Below are 21,938 nucleotides of genomic sequence, written 5' to 3'. Positions count from 1 at the left end.
TTCTGACTGCGGTTTCAAAACCATGCACCAGAATGCACTTCTTTCAAGTCAGTAATACATTTTGGATGTGTACCTAGAGTTTAAAGCAGAAAAACAGGAACTTTTAGAATTTTCATTTTTTGACCAAAACGACAGCCCCGGGGGTTACAAACATGTTGATATGGATGTGATTTTTTTTCTGACTGCGGTTTCAAAACCATGCACCAGAATCCACTTCTTTCAACTCAGTAATACATTTTGGATGTGTACCTAGAGTTTAAAGCAGAAAAACAGGAACTTTTAGAATTTTCCTTTTTTGACCAAAACGACAGCCCCGGGGGTTATAGACATGTTGATATGGATGTGATTTTTTTTCTGACTGCGGTTTCAAAACCATGCACCAGAATCCACTTCTTTCAACTCAGTAATACATTTTGGATGTGTACCTAGAGTTTAAAGCAGAAAAACAGGAACTTTTAGAATTTTCATTTTTTGACCAAAACGACAGCCCCGGGAGTTATAAAAATGTTGATATATATGTGATTTTTTTTTCTGACTGCGGTTTCAAAACCATGCACCAGAATCCACTTCTTTCAAGTCAGTAATACATTTTGGATGTGTACCTAGAGTTTAAAGCAGAAAAACAGGAACTTTTAGAATTTTAATTTTTTGACCAAAACGACAGCCCCGAGGGTTATAAACATGTTGATATGGATGTGATTTTTTTTCTGACTGCGGTTTCAAAACCATGCACCAGAATGCACTTCTTTCAAGTCAGTAATACATTTTGGATGTGTACCTAGAGTTTAAAGCAGAAAAACAGGAACTTTTAGAATTTTCATTTTTTGACCAAAACGACAGCCCCGGGGGTTATAAACATGTTGATATGGATGTGATTTTTTTTCTGACTGCGGTTTCAAAACCATGCACCAGAATGCACTTCTTTCAAGTCAGTAATACATTTTGGATGTGTACCTAGAGTTTAAAGCAGAAAAACAGGAACTTTTAGAATTTTCATTTTTTGACCAAAACGACAGCCCCGGGAGTTATAAAAATGTTGATATATATGTGATTTTTTTTTCTGACTGCGGTTTCAAAACCATGCACCAGAATCCACTTCTTTCAAGTCAGTAATACATTTCGGATGTGTACCTAGAGTTTAAAGCAGAAAAAACTGAACTTTTAGAATTTTCATTTTTTGACCAAAACGACAGCCCCGGGGGTTATAAACATGTTGATATGGATGTGATTTTTTTTCTGACTGCGGTTTCAAAACCATGCACCAGAATGCACTTCTTTCAAGTCAGTAATACATTTTGGATGTGTACCTAGAGTTTAAAGCAGAAAAACAGGAACTTTTAGAATTTTCATTTTTTGACCAAAACGACAGCCCCGGGAGTTATAAAAATGTTGATATATATGTGATTTTTTTTTCTGACTGCGGTTTCAAAACCATGCACCAGAATCCACTTCTTTCAAGTCAGTAATACATTTCGGATGTGTACCTAGAGTTTAAAGCAGAAAAAACTGAACTTTTAGAATTTTCATTTTTTGACCAAAACGACAGCCCCGGGGGTTATAAACATGTTGATATGGTTGTGATTTTTTTTCTGACTTCGGTTTCAAAACCATGCACCAGAATGCACTTCTTTCAAGTCAGTAATACATTTCGGATGTGTACCTAGAGTTTAAAGCAGAAAAACAGGAACTTTTAGAATTTTCATTTTTTGACCAGAACGACAGCCCCGGGGGTTATAAACATGTTGATATGGATGTGATTTTTTTTCTGACTGCGGTTTCAAAACCATGCACCAGAATGCACTTCTTTCAACTCAGTAATACATTTTGGATGTGTACCTAGAGTTTAAAGCAGAAAAACAGGAACTTTTAGAATTTTCATTTTTTGACCAAAACGACAGCCCCGGGGGTTATAAACATGTTGATATGGATGTGATTTTTTTTTCTGACTGCGGTTTCAAAACCATGCACCAGAATCCACTTCTTTCAACTCAGTAATACATTTTGGATGTGTACCTAGAGTTTAAAGCAGAAAAACAGGAACTTTTAGAATTTTCATTTTTTGACCAAAACGACAGCCCCGGGAGTTATAAAAATGTTGATATATATGTGATTTTTTTTTCTGACTGCGGTTTCAAAACCATGCACCAGAATCCACTTCTTTCAAGTCAGTAATACATTTTGGATGTGTACCTAGAGTTTAAAGCAGAAAAAATTGAACTTTTAGAATTTTCATTTTTTGACCAGAACGACAGCCCCGGGGGTTATAAACATGTTGATATGGATGTGATTTTTTTTCTGACTGCGGTTTCAAAACCATGCACCAGAATGCACTTCTTTCAAGTCAGTAATACATTTTGGATGTGTACCAAGAGTTTAAAGCAGAAAAACAGGAACTTTTAGAATTTTCATTTTTTGACCAAAACGACAGCCCCGGGAGTTATAAAAATGTTGATATATATGTGATTTTTTTTTCTGACTGCGGTTTCAAAACCATGCACCAGAATCCACTTCTTTCAAGTCAGTAATACATTTTGGATGTGTACCTAGAGTTTAAAGCAGAAAAACAGGAACTTTTAGAATTTTCATTTTTTGACCAGAACGACAGCCCCGGGGGTTATAAACATGTTGATATGGATGTGATTTTTTTTCTGACTGCGGTTTCAAAACCATGCACCAGAATGCACTTCTTTCAAGTCAGTAATACATTTTGGATGTGTACCAAGAGTTTAAAGCAGAAAAACAGGAACTTTTAGAATTTTCATTTTTTGACCAAAACGACAGCCCCGGGAGTTATAAAAATGTTGATATATATGTGATTTTTTTTTCTGACTGCGGTTTCAAAACCATGCACCAGAATCCACTTCTTTCAAGTCAGTAATACATTTTGGATGTGTACCTAGAGTTTAAAGCAGAAAAACAGGAACTTTTAGAATTTTCATTTTTTGACCAAAACGACAGCCCCGGGGGTTATAAACATGTTGATATGGATGTGATTTTTTTTCTGACTGCGGTTTCAAAACCATGCACCAGAATGCACTTCTTTCAAGTCAGTAATACATTTTGGATGTGTACCTAGAGTTTAAAGCAGAAAAACAGGAACTTTTAGAATTTTCATTTTTTGACCAAAACGACAGCCCCGGGGGTTATAAACATGTTGATATGGATGTGATTTTTTTTCTGACTGCGGTTTCAAAACCATGCACCAGAATGCACTTCTTTCAAGTCAGTAATACATTTTGGATGTGTACCTAGAGTTTAAAGCAGAAAAACAGGAACTTTTAGAATTTTCATTTTTTGACCGGAACGACAGCCCCGGGGGTTATAAACATGTTGATATGGATGTGATTTTTTTCTGACTGCGGTTTCAAAACCATGCACCAGAATCCACTTCTTTCAACTCAGTAATACATTTTGGATGTGTACCTAGAGTTTAAAGCAGAAAAACAGGAACTTTTAGAATTTTCATTTTTTGACCAAAACGACAGCCCCGGGAGTTATAAAAATGTTGATATATATGTGATTTTTTTTTCTGACTGCGGTTTCAAAACCATGCACCAGAATCCACTTCTTTCAAGTCAGTAATACATTTCGGATGTGTACCTAGAGTTTAAAGCAGAAAAAACTGAACTTTTAGAATTTTCATTTTTTGACCAAAACGACAGCCCCGGGGGTTATAAACATGTTGATATGGTTGTGATTTTTTTTCTGACTTCGGTTTCAAAACCATGCACCAGAATGCACTTCTTTCAAGTCAGTAATACATTTTGGATGTGTACCTAGAGTTTAAAGCAGAAAAACAGGAACTTTTAGAATTTTCATTTTTTGACCAAAACGACAGCCCCGGGGGTTATAAACATGTTGATATGGATGTGATTTTTTTTTCTGACTGCGGTTTCAAAACCATGCACCAGAATCCACTTCTTTCAACTCAGTAATACATTTTGGATGTGTACCTAGAGTTTAAAGCAGAAAAACAGGAACTTTTAGAATTTTCATTTTTTGACCAAAACGACAGCCCCGGGAGTTATAAAAATGTTGATATATATGTGATTTTTTTTTCTGACTGCGGTTTCAAAACCATGCACCAGAATCCACTTCTTTCAAGTCAGTAATACATTTTGGATGTGTACCTAGAGTTTAAAGCAGAAAAAATTGAACTTTTAGAATTTTCATTTTTTGACCAGAACGACAGCCCCGGGGGTTATAAACATGTTGATATGGATGTGATTTTTTTTCTGACTGCGGTTTCAAAACCATGCACCAGAATGCACTTCTTTCAAGTCAGTAATACATTTTGGATGTGTACCTAGAGTTTAAAGCAGAAAAACAGGAACTTTTAGAATTTTCATTTTTTGACCAGAACGACAGCCCCGGGGGTTATAAACATGTTGATATGGATGTGATTTTTTTTCTGACTGCGGTTTCAAAACCATGCACCAGAATCCACTTCTTTCAACTCAGTAATACATTTTGGATGTGTACCTAGAGTTTAAAGCAGAAAAACAGGAACTTTTAGAATTTTCATTTTTTGACCAAAACGACAGCCCCGGGAGTTATAAAAATGTTGATATATATGTGATTTTTTTTCTGACTGTGGTTTCAAAACCATGCACCAGAATCCACTTCTTTCAAGTCAGTAATACATTTCGGATGTGTACCTAGAGTTTAAAGCAGAAAAAACTGAACTTTTAGAATTTTCATTTTTTGACCAAAACGACAGCCCCGGGGTTTATAAACATGTTGATATGGTTGTGATTTTTTTTCTGACTGCGGTTTCAAAACCATGCACCAGAATGCACTTCTTTCAAGTCAGTAATACATTTTGGATGTGTACCTAGAGTTTAAAGCAGAAAAACAGGAACTTTTAGAATTTTCATTTTTTGACCAGAACGACAGCCCCGGGTTATAAACATGTTGATATGGATGTGATTTTTTTTCTGACTGCGGTTTCAAAACCATGCACCAGAATCCACTTCTTTCAACTCAGTAATACATTTTGGATGTGTACCTAGAGTTTAAAGCAGAAAAACAGGAACTTTTAGAATTTTCATTTTTTGACCAAAACGACAGCCCCGGGGGTTATAGACATGTTGATATGGATGTGATTTTTTTTCTGACTGCGGTTTCAAAACCATGCACCAGAATCCACTTCTTTCAACTCAGTAATACATTTTGGAGGTGTACCTAGAGTTTAAAGCAGAAAAACAGGAACTTTTAGAATTTTCATTTTTTGACCAAAACGACAGCCCCGGGAGTTATAAAAATGTTGATATATATGTGATTTTTTTTCTGACTGCGGTTTCAAAACCATGCACCAGAATCCACTTCTTTCAAGTCAGTAATACATTTCGGATGTGTACCTAGAGTTTAAAGCAGAAAAAACTGAACTTTTAGAATTTTCATTTTTTGACCAAAACGACAGCCCCGGGGTTTATAAACATGTTGATATGGATGTGATTTTTTTTCTGACTGCGGTTTCAAAACAATGCACCAGAATCCACTTCTTTCAAGTCAGTAATACATTTTGAATGTGTACCTAGAGTTTAAAGCAGAAAAACAGGAACTTTTAGAATTTTCATTTTTTGACCAAAACGACAGCCCCGGGGGTTATAAACATGTTGATATGGTTGTGATTTTTTTTCTGACTGCGGTTTCAAAACCATGCACCAGAATGCACTTCTTTCAAGTCAGTAATACGTTTTGGATGTGTACCTAGAGTTTAAAGCAGAAAAACAGGAACTTTTAGAATTTTTATTTTTTGACCAGAACGACAGCCCCGGGGGTTATAAACATGTTGATATGGATGTGATTTTTTTTCTGACTGCGATTTCAAAACCATGCACCAGAATCCACTTCTTTCAACTCAGTAATACATTTTGGATGTGTACCTAGAGTTTAAAGCAGAAAAACAGGAACTTTTAGAATTTTCATTTTTTGACCAAAACGACAGCCCCGGGGGTTATAAACATGTTGATATGGATGTGATTTTTTTTCTGACTGCGGTTTCAAAACCATGCACCAGAATCCACTTCTTTCAACTCAGTAATACATTTTGGATGTGTACCTAGAGTTTAAAGCAGAAAAACAGGAACTTTTAGAATTTTCATTTTTTGACCAAAACGACAGCCCCGGGAGTTATAAAAATGTTGATATATATGTGATTTTTTTTTCTGACTGCGGTTTCAAAACCATGCACCAGAATCCACTTCTTTCAAGTCAGTAATACATTTTGGATGTGTACCTAGAGTTTAAAGCAGTAAAACAGGAACTTTTAGAATTTTCATTTTTTGACCAAAACGACAGCCCCGGGTGTTATAAACATGTTGATATGGATGTGATTTTTTTTCTGACTGCAGTTTCAAAACCATGCACCAGAATCCACTTCTTTCAACTCAGTAATACATTTTGGATGTGTACCTAGAGTTTAAAGCAGAAAAACAGGAACTTTTAGAATTTTCATTTTTTGACCAAAACGACAGCACCGGGGGTTATAGACATGTTGATATGGATGTGATTTTTTTTCTGACTGCGGTTTCAAAACCATGCACCAGAATCCACTTCTTTCAACTCAGTAATACATTTTGGATGTGTACCTAGAGTTTAAAGCAGAAAAACAGGAACTTTTAGAATTTTCATTTTTTGACCAAAACGACAGCCCCGGGAGTTATAAAAATGTTGATATATATGTGATTTTTTTTTCTGACTGCGGTTTCAAAACCATGCACCAGAATCCACTTCTTTCAAGTCAGTAATACATTTTGGATGTGTACCTAGAGTTTAAAGCAGAAAAACACTAACTTTTAGAATTTTCATTTTTTGACCAAAACGACAGCCCCGGGGGTTATAAACATGTTGATATGGATGTGATTTTTTTTCTGACTGCGGTTTCAAAACCATGCACCAGAATCCACTTCTTTCAAGTCAGTAATACATTTTGAATGTGTACCTAGAGTTTAAAGCAGAAAAACAGGAACTTTTAGAATTTTCATTTTTTGACCAAAACGACAGCCCCGGGGGTTATAAACATGTTGATATGGTTGTGATTTTTTTTCTGACTGCGGTTTCAAAACCATGCACCAGAATGCACTTCTTTCAAGTCAGTAATACATTTTGGATGTGTACCTAGAGTTTAAAGCAGAAAAACAGGAACTTTTAGAATTTTCATTTTTTGACCAGAACGACAGCCCCGGGGGTTATAAACATGTTGATATGGATGTGATTTTTTTTCTGACTGCGATTTCAAAACCATGCACCAGAATCCACTTCTTTCAACTCAGTAATACATTTTGGATGTGTACCTAGAGTTTAAAGCAGAAAAACAGGAACTTTTAGAATTTTCATTTTTTGACCAAAACGACAGCCCCGGGGGTTATAAACATGTTGATATGGATGTGATTTTTTTTCTGACTGCGGTTTCAAAACCATGCACCAGAATCCACTTCTTTCAACTCAGTAATACATTTTGGATGTGTACCTAGAGTTTAAAGCAGAAAAACAGGAACTTTTAGAATTTTCATTTTTTGACCAAAACGACAGCCCCGGGAGTTATAAAAATGTTGATATATATGTGATTTTTTTTTCTGACTGCGGTTTCAAAACCATGCACCAGAATCCACTTCTTTCAAGTCAGTAATACATTTTGGATGTGTACCTAGAGTTTAAAGCAGTAAAACAGGAACTTTTAGAATTTTCATTTTTTGACCAAAACGACAGCCCCGGGGGTTATAAACATGTTGATATGGATGTGATTTTTTTTCTGACTGCAGTTTCAAAACCATGCACCAGAATCCACTTCTTTCAACTCAGTAATACATTTTGGATGTGTACCTAGAGTTTAAAGCAGAAAAACAGGAACTTTTAGAATTTTCATTTTTTGACCAAAACGACAGCCCCGGGGGTTATAGACATGTTGATATGGATGTGATTTTTTTTCTGACTGCGGTTTCAAAACCATGCACCAGAATCCACTTCTTTCAACTCAGTAATACATTTTGGATGTGTACCTAGAGTTTAAAGCAGAAAAACAGGAACTTTTAGAATTTTCATTTTTTGACCAAAACGACAGCCCCGGGAGTTATAAAAATGTTGATATATATGTGATTTTTTTTTCTGACTGCGGTTTCAAAACCATGCACCAGAATCCACTTCTTTCAACTCAGTAATACATTTTGGATGTGTACCTAGAGTTTAAAGCAGAAAAACAGGAACTTTTAGAATTTTCATTTTTTGACCAAAACGACAGCCCCGGGGGTTATAAACATGTTGATATGGATGTGATTTTTTTTCTGACTGCAGTTTCAAAACCATGCACCAGAATCCACTTCTTTCAACTCAGTAATACATTTTGGATGTGTACCTAGAGTTTAAAGCAGAAAAACAGGAACTTTTAGAATTTTCATTTTTTGACCAAAACGACAGCCCCGGGGGTTATAGACATGTTGATATGGATGTGATTTTTTTTCTGACTGCGGTTTCAAAACCATGCACCAGAATCCACTTCTTTCAACTCAGTAATACATTTTGGATGTGTACCTAGAGTTTAAAGCAGAAAAACAGGAACTTTTAGAATTTTCATTTTTTGACCAAAACGACAGCCCCGGGAGTTATAAAAATGTTGATATATATGTGATTTTTTTTTCTGACTGCGGTTTCAAAACCATGCACCAGAATCCACTTCTTTCAACTCAGTAATACATTTTGGATGTGTACCTAGAGTTTAAAGCAGAAAAACAGGAACTTTTAGAATTTTCATTTTTTGACCAAAACGACAGCCCCGGGGGTTATAAACATGTTGATATGGATGTGATTTTTTTTCTGACTGCGGTTTCAAAACCATGCACCAGAATCCACTTCTTTCAAGTCAGTAATACATTTTGAATGTGTACCTAGAGTTTAAAGCAGAAAAACAGGAACTTTTAGAATTTTCATTTTTTGACCAAAACGACAGCCCCGGGGGTTAAAAACATGTTGATATGGTTGTGATGTTTTTTCTGACTGCGGTTTCAAAACCATGCACCAGAATGCACTTCTTTCAACTCAGTAATACATTTTGGATGTGTACTTAGAGTTTAAAGCAGAAAAACAGGAACTTTTAGAATTTTATTTTTTTGACCAAAACGACAGGTCTTGAGCTTATAAAAATGTTGATATGGATGTAATTCTTTTTCTGACTGCGGTTTCAAAACCATGCAACAGAATTCACTTCTTTAAACTCAGTAATACATTTTGGATGTCTACCTAGAGTTTAAAGCAGAAAAAACAGGAACTTTTAAAATTTTCATTTTTTTACCAAAACGACAGTTCCGGGGCTTATAAAAATGTTGATATGGATGTGATTTTTTTTCTGACTGCGGTTTCAAAACCATGCAACACAATCAACTTCTTTCAACTCAGTAATACATTTTGTATGTGCACTTAGAATTTAAAGCAGAAAAACAGGAACTTTTAGAATTTTCATTTTTTGACCAAAACGACAGGTCCAGGGCTTATAAAAATGTTGATATGGATGTTATTATTTTTCTGACTTCGGTTTCAAAACTATGCACCAGAATCCACTTCTTTCAACTCAGTAGTACATTTTGGATGTGTACCTAAAGTTTAAAGCAGAAAAATGATGGCATAATATGTAAAAAGGAATATGAATATCTTTATGTAGAAAAAAACAGATTCCTATCTTTTTTTTTTAATTCAGTGTTTTCAATCAATTTTCTGTAAATAACAAAATGCCTTAAACTACATTAGACATACTTTACATAGACAACATGCTGCAGTACAACGTATGAACAACATATTTCATACAGGCATTAGATATAGATTATAGTCAGGAGTTGTGGAGTATCCTCATGTCAAGGAGATAAAAACCAAAAGACCCGAAGGCGCCATTGGGGCACAGTTAGTTATATATAAGCTGGAGTGTATATAACAAAGATTGTTGGTGCATCAAATATAATAAATAGCCTGTAACAAATAGGAATAAAAAAGCAACCTCCCCATAACCCCTCAAAACAAACCTACCACATAACCCCCCCACCCTGTACAATCCACCCCCAACTCAGGCGTACTTGGATCCCATAAAGAAACCTTCCTAGAGGATAAAGTAAATTAATGGCCCTTAGCTTCTATGGTAGCTAATTGTGCCAAAAAAACTAACCTACCCCTTCGATACTACCCACCATTAATATACTAACTACACTAATGCTAATCTAACCTACCCCTTCCCTTCCCACCCACCCAAGTTCTAAAGGATATATATATGGATATCTGACAGGGGCTGAAATAAGACTAATGGCCTTAACAAGGCTAGGAGCAGCTCTCCCACAGCATTAGGAGGTAAAGTATCATAACCCTCAAAGTCAAAATTTTAGAATGCTGACCTGGCGCAAATTTTAGCCCTTTGTTTAATATCTGGGCTTGTTATTTTGATAATTCCTTTTTTGAAAGATTGATGAATCCTGTATTGTCTGATCTCTCTGGAATAATGCCCTCATTCTCTTTTTTGGGGAGTTTTCTACTCTCCACTGCCACCCCACACTTTTTTGCTGTCCTGCTCACACCATGGCAGGGGGCCCAGGTGCGAGCAGGACAGCAAAAAAGTAGTTCCCCGTGCTTGCTCGCACCGTGCATCTGCACATGCACAGATGCAAAACATCGGTCCCTTGTGTGAAAGCGCGGGGGCACAAACCAATAACCAATAACTAAAAACCCCCTCTATGTGTGTAAGCAGCACTACGCCTGTGCACACTAAAAAGTGCTTCTCCTGTGGCCATTATGTGTAGGAGGTGCTCCTACTGTTGGTATAATGTGCACAAGCTGCTCTACTCCTGTGGGCATTATGTACGTCTAAATGACAATTGGGGGAGGGGGTACAGAAACATATACTTGCTTTGGGCACCATATCCCCTAGCTACAGGTCTGATTAAAAGGTAACTTACATAGTAACATCATAACATAGTAATTTAGGCTGAAAAAATACGTTAGTCCATCGAGTTCAACCTATCTAACCTGTAACTACTGACTTGAGTAAGTCATATCTATAGGATTCCCTTAGTGGCCAAAAATACATCCAGTTTTGATCTAAATTCATTAATAGTAGTTGCTGTAACCACCCCCCACCACCCCCACCCCCACCACCGGCAATGAGTTCCAGAATGTTACTGCTCTAATGGTGATGAATCCTTCTTAATTCAGTTCGGAATTTATTTTCCTCGAGCCTCAGTACATGCCGGCGTGTCTTAAGTATAGACCTGTTATTAAACAATCATCTTCCAGTTCCATATGATTCCCAATCCTTTATTTGAACATACTAATAATATCACCTCTCAACCTCAGTTTCTCCAGTGAAAACATATTCAGTCTGGTTAACCTATTGTTGTATTCTAGTGATTCAAGACCTTTTTATAGCTTAGTCGCCCTTCTCTGTACCTGTTCCAATTCATTTATGTCGTTTTTAAGGTGAGGTTCCCAGAACTGAACACAATATTCCAAGTGTGGTCTCACCAATGGTTTGCAAAAAGGCACTATCACATTGGCATCCCTTGAATCCATACCCCTGTTAATGCATGTCAGTGTTCAGTTTGCTTTTGCTGCTGCACTTGAGCAGTGTGCACTATTACCCAATTTTTCATCTATGATGACCCCCATGTCCTTCTCTACAGTAGAATTCCCTATAATAATTCCATTTAGTCTTTAAGTAGCTTGTTCATATTTGTTCCTTGCTCGATTTCACAAGAAATGGGAATTATATTTACATTATTTACCAATGACGACTAGAGACAGTGTCCATGCTTCAAAACCTCACTTAATTGGAAATTGATATAGAATTATATTATAGACCTTTTTATTTCATTTAATTTGTCTGTTTCCACCTTTTCTTTTGACTCATTGATGGGCTGAAACCATGTTTCCCTCTGACACCCCCACCCACCTCTACCCTTAAAACTTTTTACTCTTGTTTTCTCTTTCTCTTGGCTCTGAACTCTTTCCTTCTAATTTTTCAATATTGAAAATGCATGACCTTTCTGTAACTGTCATTACTTATAATACTGTTCTTACGGTATTCTGTGCTACTGTATTTGTTTTTTTACCTTTTTGATTTCTTGCAATGCTAAAACTCTCAATACTGTATATGTATCAATGTAACTCTGTTTTTAGTATTTTCATGCCGATAAAAAGTGTTAAAAAAATAAAAGCCCAGGAAAGACGTATAGAATTTTTGCTAATGTGGAACGTTTTTGGTTAGATGTTATTTTTAGTATGTTTATATTTTAAGTACAGATACTAGTATAAAGGTTAATTATCCATAGCCTCAGTTACTAGGGAATGCTAGATTTCTAACAGATGGAAACTTCTGAATATATGTTGTTTGTTCTCCTTGAACTGTCACATTTCCTCAGGTCATTAAGCTGATCAATGTCCTATCACATATAGTTCTATTCCTATATAAGTTCTCCTAAAAATGCAACAGGAAAACACTATTAATAATGACTTTCCTGTGGCTTGTATACTGTTTGGCGTTTGTCAGCACAGCTTATGGTGAGTTTAGTTTATTAATTTTTAATATTATAGTGTACTTTATGACACAGTGTCTCCATATCTATTTAAAATTAAATATTTTAAATATTTAAAATTCTGAATGGCAAATATTTCAAATAGATAGAACCTCTTCAACTTCCTACTGTATTTGCAAACTCAGAGAGGGGTATTCAATGCCGCAGCGAGCGGCTGGCGAGGGGGTTAAACAGCGAGGATTGCTGAAAACCAGTGATCCTCGCTGTTTAACCCCCGCGCCGGCCGCTCGCTCTATTCAACGTACTGGGGAAATCCTCGCCGTCACAGGACGGCGAGAATTCCCCAAAACAGCGAGACCCGCGGCTACTGCAGAAAACTTGCAGTTTTTAGCTGCGGGTCTCGCTGCTTCTGGAGCCACATCCGCCAATTCCCCTTCGCTCAAAAAACGGAGCGAGGGGGAATTGGCGGATGCGGAGGCTGTGTTGAATGCTGTCAGGGTGAGTGGTGACAGCGAGCAGGAAGCCCTGCTCGCTGTCACCACTCGCAAACAGCATTGAATACCTGCCAATATATATTGGTAATATGTTATCAATCTGTGATACTTTACCCTTTAAATACCAACCATGCTGTGAGAGATCCTCAAATTACCCGATAAAAATGCCAGCTTCGCTCACAGCAACTTCTTTTGTAGTATAAATAAATAAAAATACAGGCATTAAAATTAATTGAAGTTTAGTTAAATATTGCACCTAAAAAAAGAAAAGTCACTGTGAGCACTGCAGGTATATTTAGCGGATTTTTTGAGGATCTCTCTCTCCAACATTGGCACTCAAAGGGTTTAAATATAATATATATATATATATATATATATATATATATATATATATATATATATAGAGAGAGAGAGAGAGAGAGAGAGAGAGAGAGAGAGAGAGAGAGAGAGACAAATGTAATAGGGTGTGAGAATCAGAAAGTGAGAGATTTTGGGAGAGTTTTCAAATTTTCTAAAGCAGTAATCATTTACACTGAAAAACCAGGCTGCTTTTGTCATGTAATTGATTTTCGCTTTTAAAAAAATGGTAAAACTCTCCCAAAATCTCTCACTTTCTGATTCTCACTCCCTATTACATTTGTCCCATACTCCCAATCCATATCTCATAAAAAGTACATGATTTGGTATTAACAAGGAGTACTCTTTCAGAAATGTCCTGGTAGGATATTTTCAGGGCCCGCACAAGGCTTTTTTTTGACACCCTAGGCCAAACTTTAACTTACTGCTACCACTACCAATACTGACTTTCCAAAGTGTGATGGTGATGTCTTAGAAGTCCAAGCAACTGCTATTTGCATTATGTTCAACAAGGATGTCTTTATCAGAGTCATACCTAATTGTGTCATAGTCAAAATCAGGATTTCCCCCACAGATGCTGGAGCTTCTAGGCAGCTGCCAAAACTGCCTAATAGCAGAGCTGTCCCTGTGTTTATCTATGCCATTGAAATAGGACAAACAATGCTTATAATCTATACTGTATAGTGGCAAAGCCTTTATTTCTTCCAGGCTGTGGAATACCCCAAATATCCCCAGTAGTGTCTGGTTATGCCAGAATTGTGAATGGTGAAGAGGCAGTTTCTGGATCTTGGCCATGGCAAGTCTCCCTGCAGGTACTTTAACATAAATTACAAAATAACACGATTTTTATGGTGTTTAATTATATAATATTTAGTTTACAATTATGGGAACTGATTGACTAAAGATTGGGTCACAAACTGCCCTAGGACAAGTACCTTCCAACACTAAATTTATCTGAACATTTTTAGGTACTTGTTTCCTAGCACGGCGCCCGTCTTGAGTGGTCGCATACCTTAACTTAAGGTATGCGATGGACGCGACCGACACGATTTTAGGGCTATTTTTAGCCTTTTCCCCGGCAATGAAAAAATCACGTCCATCGCGTCCATAGCATACCTTAAGTTAAGGTCCCGATGCGACCGACGCGATTTAACATTGAATGCATTGTATTTAATGTTAAATTCCTATGTAAAATCGGGTCCATTGTATGCCAATATAATGGCATACAATGTGACCGATGCAATGGACCCGATTTTACATAGGGAACAATGTTAAATGGCCCAATGGACCCGCTTTTTGATTGTTTACCCACCCTGATGGGTATTTTACATGACAAATGCCCCCCCTTTGTTAACGCCACCCCACGATGAATGCCATCCCGAAGCGTGGCGAGCGCAGCGAGCCCGCGAGGGGTGGCGGTACGCGTCCTTCGACCTTTTCATACCCCCACTATCCACATCGGCGTGGAGTTGATTTTATATAGTGTGGCAATCGCATCGAGCCACCGAGCCCGAAGCGTGGCGAGCGCAGCGAGCCCCGCGAGGGGATACGTAATACCTGTGAAGTAATGCGCGTCGGACTCGGTGGCTTCGGGTTGGCGTTTATGGGGTGGCATTAACAATGGGGGGGCATTTGACCCATCAGGGTGGGGATACAATGAAAATTGGGGTCTGGGGGGCATTTAACATTGGGGCCAATGTAAAATCGGGTCTCAGGGACCATTTTACATTGGTTCCAATGTAAAAATCGCATTGATCGCATCACATGCAATTTGGTTGCATGCGATGCGATCAACGCGATTTTTTGGGACCCGATGGATACAATTTCCATCGCTGGCGCCGTGCTAAGAAACAAGTACCCATTTTTTTTATGTCACATGTGTAGTGCAAAATGGTTTTGCAAAGGTCTAAATTTGCTTTTTATTTGGGCAATAATTTCAGCTGGGGGGGCCGCTTAACACTTCCAGTAAATGTTCGAGGGCCGCGCTCAGGAAAAGTGGGTGTGACCATGCAAAAGGGGGTGTGGTCACATAAATACATACACACACACACACACATATATATATATATATATATATATATATATATACACATACACACACACACATAAACTAATTGTCTGGCAGCTCCTTATTTTTATTTATTATTATTTTTCAGGGCCGTGGTGCCTTAGCGAGGGGAAGCCAGGAGAGGTCAGGGGAAGCCAGGAGAGTCACGCGGCCGCCTATACCTGACTGCGCCCGCCCAGCATTATTGGGAGTGTGGAAGGGGACGTGGTCGTGCTGCAGCCGCACCAACCAATGGCTGGGAGGCGGCTGCCACGTCACCGCATCCCCTCCCACACTCCCAGTCGCAGTAATGCTGTATAAATTATATATAATTATAAATTAGATAATTGACAACTAATTTGACATTGTGGCCATTTTTTGCCTTCTGGGGTCCTACTGCTACTTAGTCATCTTCCATTTCCTCTCCAGCATTTGTACTGTAATATGCTTAAAGCCTTGACAAAACTATTTGAGATGTGTTCAGGAACCTTGCTATTTTATGGAGATAAATATTATTCTTGGCAATAATCTGCCAAAGTATAGCATTTCCTTGGCAAACTATTATCATTATTCTTTAAGGGAAATGCATCCAACTGTTTACCATAATATATTATGGACTAGAAACACATATTTAAATAAAATGGTTTATCAAAAACGTACCCACTTATGTTAGGCTTCCTTTGCACAGTGGGGCTGAGCAAGGGGAAGCCAGGAGTCACGCGGAGCGAGGGGAAGCCAGGAGAGTCAAGCGCCTGCCAAAAACCGGACTGCGCCCGCCCCGCACAGAATTACTGGGAGTGAGGGAGGCGGCGTTGTCACGTGATGGCCACACCAACCTATCGCGGGGAGGCGACTGACGAGTCACAGTGTCCCCTCCCACACTCCCAGTCATGCTGTACGCGGCAGGCGCAGTCAGGCATTGGCGGCAGTGGAACAGGTGGCACCGCACTTGTTTTAGCCCTGCGGCTTCCAGTTAAATGACAAGCGGCTAATGCTAGTCGGGCCGCTTGTCATAGGGACAGAGGTCAGTGTGGCGGGTCTGACTTGAGCGTCCCGCGGGCCGCCTGTTGCCCACCTCTGTACTTAACTAATAGTGGGGTAGATGTATTATAGCGGCGCTTAATGCTCATTTATAACAATTCCTGCTTCACCTCATTAATGAGGCAAATCAGGAAGGTATATCAACAATATGTATTCACATCTTGTCCTCCGAAGTGAGAAGCATAAACTCCTCCTTTCGGCGATGTATCCTGGAGCTGATGTGCTGATGTGCTGCTGGGAAGGAGCCCCTGGCCGGCTGCCACCCTGCTGCTGTTTAGTGGATAGTGGCAGGGAGTGGAACGCAATGCTGCTGAGTGCTGACTGTTCATACATTTTCCCTGCATATTGGCTATCATGTAAGACAGAGGTGCTGTCATTTAATGTGTATGTTTCATATACACCTTCTAAACACAGCCTGAATATAATTTTATACAATTAAAAATTGCCATTTGGATATAGGAGACTCAAGCTGTATTACATGTTTTAAAAGCTGAAAGTTTTAGCTCAATTAGAGTTAGTTTTTATTAAAAGAGAATGCTGTTAAATTAATATAACAAATAATGAAACAAAATAAAAAAACAACATCAGCAATTGTTTTATTTATCTAGAGGTCTTAAACTTGGTACTCATTAGATGATAAAGAGCAGGGTATATACTTTGCTGTCTTGTGGAGCAGCTCAATTAGAAATAATAGTACATTTATGGAAAGATGAGCGCTATTTTTGGTCGTGGGAGGAAATTTTAATAAAGTAAAGAGACACCTGCATGGGGATGGAATATGAGTAAGAGCAAGTAATTTTGGCAGAAAAGTGTAGAGAGTAGCTGTAGATATAGGTGATGAAAATAAAAAATAAATAAAATTAAATAAAATAATATAAAAAATGAAAATAAAATAAATTAAAATAAATAAATATAAGAGTAAAAATAAGAATAAAATAAATTAAATAAAATTGCGATGAAAGAAGGGAAAGGAAACCAATAATAAATGTATACCATGAGTTTACAATGTTTACACTCCTTATGTAGTACTTTTTGGAAATTCCATGGCCTGGCTCCGTGGTGGATGGTGCGGGGAGCTGGCGGCAGTTGAAAGAAAGCCGCGTCTTCTCCTTTCAGTCCGTTCGGCTCCAGTGTGGGGAGGAAGTCATGGACTGTAGGAGGTGCTGGCGGCAGTTGGAAGTGAGCTGCGTCTTCTCCTTTGGTCCACTCAGCTGGCAGTGACGTCACTCCTTGGCCGCTGCTTGTGCTTTGAAGTCGGGTGGGCAGGGCAGAGGCAGGGCGCTCCACGGTGCAGGCTGATTATCAATGTGTTTAGTGCTAACGCACTTTTTCAAGATATCTTTAGCTGCTTGTTTGTTCCTTTATATAGGGTAAAAACGTATTTAAATAAAAAAAATAAAAATAGTTTTTCAGCTGCTGGGGTGTTAAAGCGTCTGCCGCAAGTCGGATGCCAGGTTAATAAGGCCATAGGTGGTGTGGGCCTCACAAATCTCATCTGATATAAATGAGGGTTCAGACCCTGCTTCTTTCTTACAACTGTCTGAGCAGATTCAGGAAGCCTCAACTTTTCTGATAGGCTTCCTCTGACATTTGTATAGTTGCAGCTAGAATTTCTGCGCTATCTATTTCAGCCCATAGAGCCCTCTGGCTACGCCGAATCTAAATGAGCAGTGTAGGCCCTGGCTTTCAATGGGGAGGTCCTGTTCGGCCAAGAGCTGGATAAATGGATATCCCAGTCGATAGGAGGTAAGTCTCACTTCCTCCCTTCAGCAGCACCGCCTCCTTCTCGCAGGACCACCCAGGTTCCATCCTTTTGGTCATTTCATCCCTCAAACAGATTTACGGGTCAATCCAGAGGTGGTGCTTCATCACAACGAGGTTCCAGAGGTCACGGCAGAGGTGCCTCTACAACCACACTAGACCCCAAGACCACTAAGCCTACAGAATGATGGTCTTCTGTCCCATCTGGGGGACCCCAGGGTGGGATCTCGACTGCGGAACTTCAGTCTCCTTTGGCTCCAGTCCTGTCAGGACATCTGAATAAGGGATCTTGTGGCCCTAGGCTACAAGATTTGTTTTAGTCTGTGTCCCCAAACAGGATTTTCAAGACAGGGCTGCCAGTTCCTCCAGAGAACGGGCAACAGTTATTGCCAGCCATTGTCGAATTAAGAGACACAGGAGTAGTGGTTCCAGTTCCTACAGAACAGCATACCCAGGGCTACTACTCCAGTCTTTTTCTTGCGCCAAAGCCGCATGGCTCAGTTTGCCCCATTCTCAATTTAAAGGATTTGAACCCGTACTTGCAGGTGGTCAAATTCAAGATGGAATCCCTGCAGTCAGTGATACAGGGGTTGGAACAGGGAGAGTCCCTGGTATCTATCGATATCAAGGATGCGTACTTACTCATCCCCATCTGGCCCCCTCACCACACATTTCTTTGGTTTGCGGTGCAGGATCATCACTGGCAGTTCCAGGCACTACCATTTGCCTTATCGTCAGCACCTTGGATTTTCACCAAGGTGATGGCGGTGATGATGGATGTTCTCTGCACTCAGGGGGTGACAATCATTCCCTATCTAGACGAACTTCTGCTGAAGTGTCTTTCCCGGGAAACCCTGCTAGAGAACACTCTTCTCACACAGAAGACCCTCATATCTCATGGGTGGATTCAACATGGGTCGAGAAGTCACAGCTTCACCCAGCTCAGCGTCTTTTGTTTCTAGGGATGATCCTGGACACAGTCCAGATGAATATCTTTTCACCATCTGACAAGATCCAGTCCTTACAAACCTTGGTCAGGCCTGTCCTGCGTCACAGACAGGTGTCCGTTCACCTTTGCACCAGGCTCCTGGGGAAGAGGGTATCCACTTTCGAGGCTATACAGTACGGCCGGTTCCACTCTCGCCCGTTTCCGCTGTCGCTTCTACATCAGTGGTCTGGATCTCATCTACACCTACAGCAGATGGTGACCCTATCCCCTCGAGTTTGCCTGTCCTTGCTTTGGTGGCTCAACACCTCCAACCTCCAGCAAGGAAAGAGATTTGTGATTGGACCCTCCTCACCATGGACGCCAGCCTCCTGGGTTGGGGAGCAGTCACCTTGGAACACCAGTTCAAGGGGTTATGGACACGACAAGAGAGTCTCCTTTCGATCAACGTTCTGGAGCTAAGAGCCATCTATTAAGCTATTCTCCAGGGGAAACATCTCCTTCCAGGCAAGGCCATCCCCATCCAGACCGACAACTCCACGGCCGTGGCGTATATCAACAAGCAGGGAGGCACCCGCAGTTGCGCAGCCATGAAGAAGGTAAGCAGGTTCCTGCTCTGGGCGCAGACTAACACTCTAGCCCTGTCGGCCATTTTCATACCTGGAGAAAAAACTGGGGGGCTGACTTTCTCAGTCGGCAGGATGTACATCAGGGGGAGTGGTGCTTACACCCTCAGATTTTTCAGAGGATGATCCATCGGTGGGGCTTTCCTCAGGTGGACCTGTTGGTGTCCCAACACAACTTTCAACTCCCCAGGTTCTTCGCTCAGACGCGAGACCCACAAGCAAAAAGGGTGGACGCGCTAGTCGCTCCATGGCCCTTCGTTTGTATACCTCTTTCCACCGTTCCCGTTGATACCTCAAGTTTTTCAATGCATCTGGAGAGAGGGAGTCATGGCTCTGTTTATAGCACCAGACTAGCCACGTCGGTCTTGGTACACCAATCTGACAGCACTGCTGATAGATGAGCTGTGGCCCCTGCCTCTTCAGGATGATGTTCTCAGCAAGGGACCCTTCATCTTCCCAGATTTAAATCATCTTCAATTGACGGCGTGGCTGCTGAAAGGTCCATCCTGAGGCGTACTGGTATTCCTAGAGCGGTGATACCCACTATGCTAGGTGCAAGGAAAGACGTCACCTCAGCGCACTATCACTGCATATGGAGTTCTTATGTGGTTTGGTGTGAGAGGCGTGGTTTCCACATCCTTGTTCAAAAAAGGTGAGACTCCTCCATTTTCTACAGGAAGGATTGAATTTGTGGCTGAGGCTGAATACCCTGCAGGTACAGGTCTCAGCTCTCTCCATCTTTTTCCAAAACAAACTGGCCTTCCTTCCTGAAGTGCAGACCTTTTTCCAGGGGGTGGTACGTTTAACAAGGTCCCCTGGGACCTTGACTTGGTCCTCCAGTACTTGCAAAGTTCAGTGTTTGAGCCTTTGGAGGAGGTGGACCTTTGCTATCTCACGTGGAAGGTTGTCCTTCTACTGGCTCTGGCATCTGCCAGGAGGGTATATGAACTGGGGGCTCTTTCTTGTCGTTCCCCCTTCCTTTGGTTCCATTCTCACAGAGCGGAGCACCGTACTTGTCTGTCTTTTCTACCAAAGGCAGTATCTGCCTTTCACTTTAACCAACCCATTGTGGTTCTAGCATTTACAGATGACTCGCCGGGGGCAAGATCACTGGATGTTGTTAGGGCTCTGCGCATCTATGTATCTCGCACAGCCCCCATTAGGAAGTCTGACACTGTTTGTCACCTACGACCCATTACGTCATGGGTGGACAGCTTCGAAGCAAATGCTTTCTAGGTGGATTTGGCTGACCATTCATCAGGCATATGTCACCTCTTCTCGGACTCCTGCTTGCATCACAGCGCATTCAACCAGATTGGTGGGTCCCTCTTGGGCAGCTGCTCGAGGGGTCTCCATCCAGCAACTCTGTCGAGCTGTTACCTGGTCGGGCAGTAGAACTTTTGTTAGGTTCTACAGGTTTGATACCTTTGTGGCTCCTGCTTCAGTGTTTGGCCGCATGGTATTCCAGGGTTCTCAGCACTCACCCACCCGGGTTGGAAGCTCTGGGACGTCCCCAGTGTAACTCCAGCGACAACTAGTGGATGAAGGAGAAAGAGGGATTTTATACTTACTATAAATCCTTTTCTCCTAGTCCACAGGTGTCACTGGACGCCCGCCTGGCCCTAGGGCAGGTTTATTTCAGGGTCCTTCCTTGGAGTTTTCCCTGTTACGGTTTATTACTGTTTGTTTTTATGTTACATGGTCTGTTGACTCTGTATGTGTCTGGTTGTGTGTTTTCTCACTGTTTCTTCTTTACTTATGTATTGAATAATGTTATGAGGTGTTTAACCTCCTTTTCGGAAGTGTATTTTCTCTTTCTGCTCCCTTCCGGGCACAATCTTTAGGACTGCCTGAGAGGGGAAGTAGAAGGGGATGAGTTGGCCACACTAATTTTATATTTAAAGTGCCCATGCTCCCTCTGGTCGCCTTCTATTCCCCACTGTAACTCCAGTGACACCTGTGGACTCGGAGAAAAGGATTTATGGTAAGTACAAAATCCCTCTTTTAGGCCATCAAATTCCATTTCTTTCAGTGGCATAACCACTGTGCTAATTGTTAAGTTATTTTATTTACATTATGATGTGATATGAAGATTCATGTATATAATTTTATGTATGAGTCATGTTACCACTTCTGTGCATTAAATGTCTGCACAATTAC

The 21,938-nt window shown here is 40.2% G+C and overlaps 1 protein-coding gene across 1 annotated transcript in view; it reads left to right on the top strand.

The window, feature by feature from the left end:
- Nucleotides 1–12,479: 12,479 nt before the first annotated feature.
- LOC146045362 (chymotrypsin B-like) overlaps nt 12,480–21,938 on the top strand; it is a 36,560-nt gene continuing 27,101 nt past the window's right edge. The window contains exons 1-2 of the mRNA XM_083164130.1: nt 12,480–12,531; nt 14,066–14,169. Of these exons, the coding sequence (XP_083020256.1) occupies nt 12,480–12,531; nt 14,066–14,169 (156 nt within the window). The remainder of the gene's footprint in view (nt 12,532–14,065; nt 14,170–21,938) is intronic.

Source organism: Crinia signifera, chromosome 11 (genome assembly GCF_055691185.1).
Source record: "Crinia signifera chromosome 11, ASM5569118v1, whole genome shotgun sequence".
In the NCBI taxonomy this organism is placed as follows: domain Eukaryota; kingdom Metazoa; phylum Chordata; class Amphibia; order Anura; family Myobatrachidae; genus Crinia; species Crinia signifera.
This window is presented reverse-complemented; position numbering and strand designations above follow the sequence as displayed.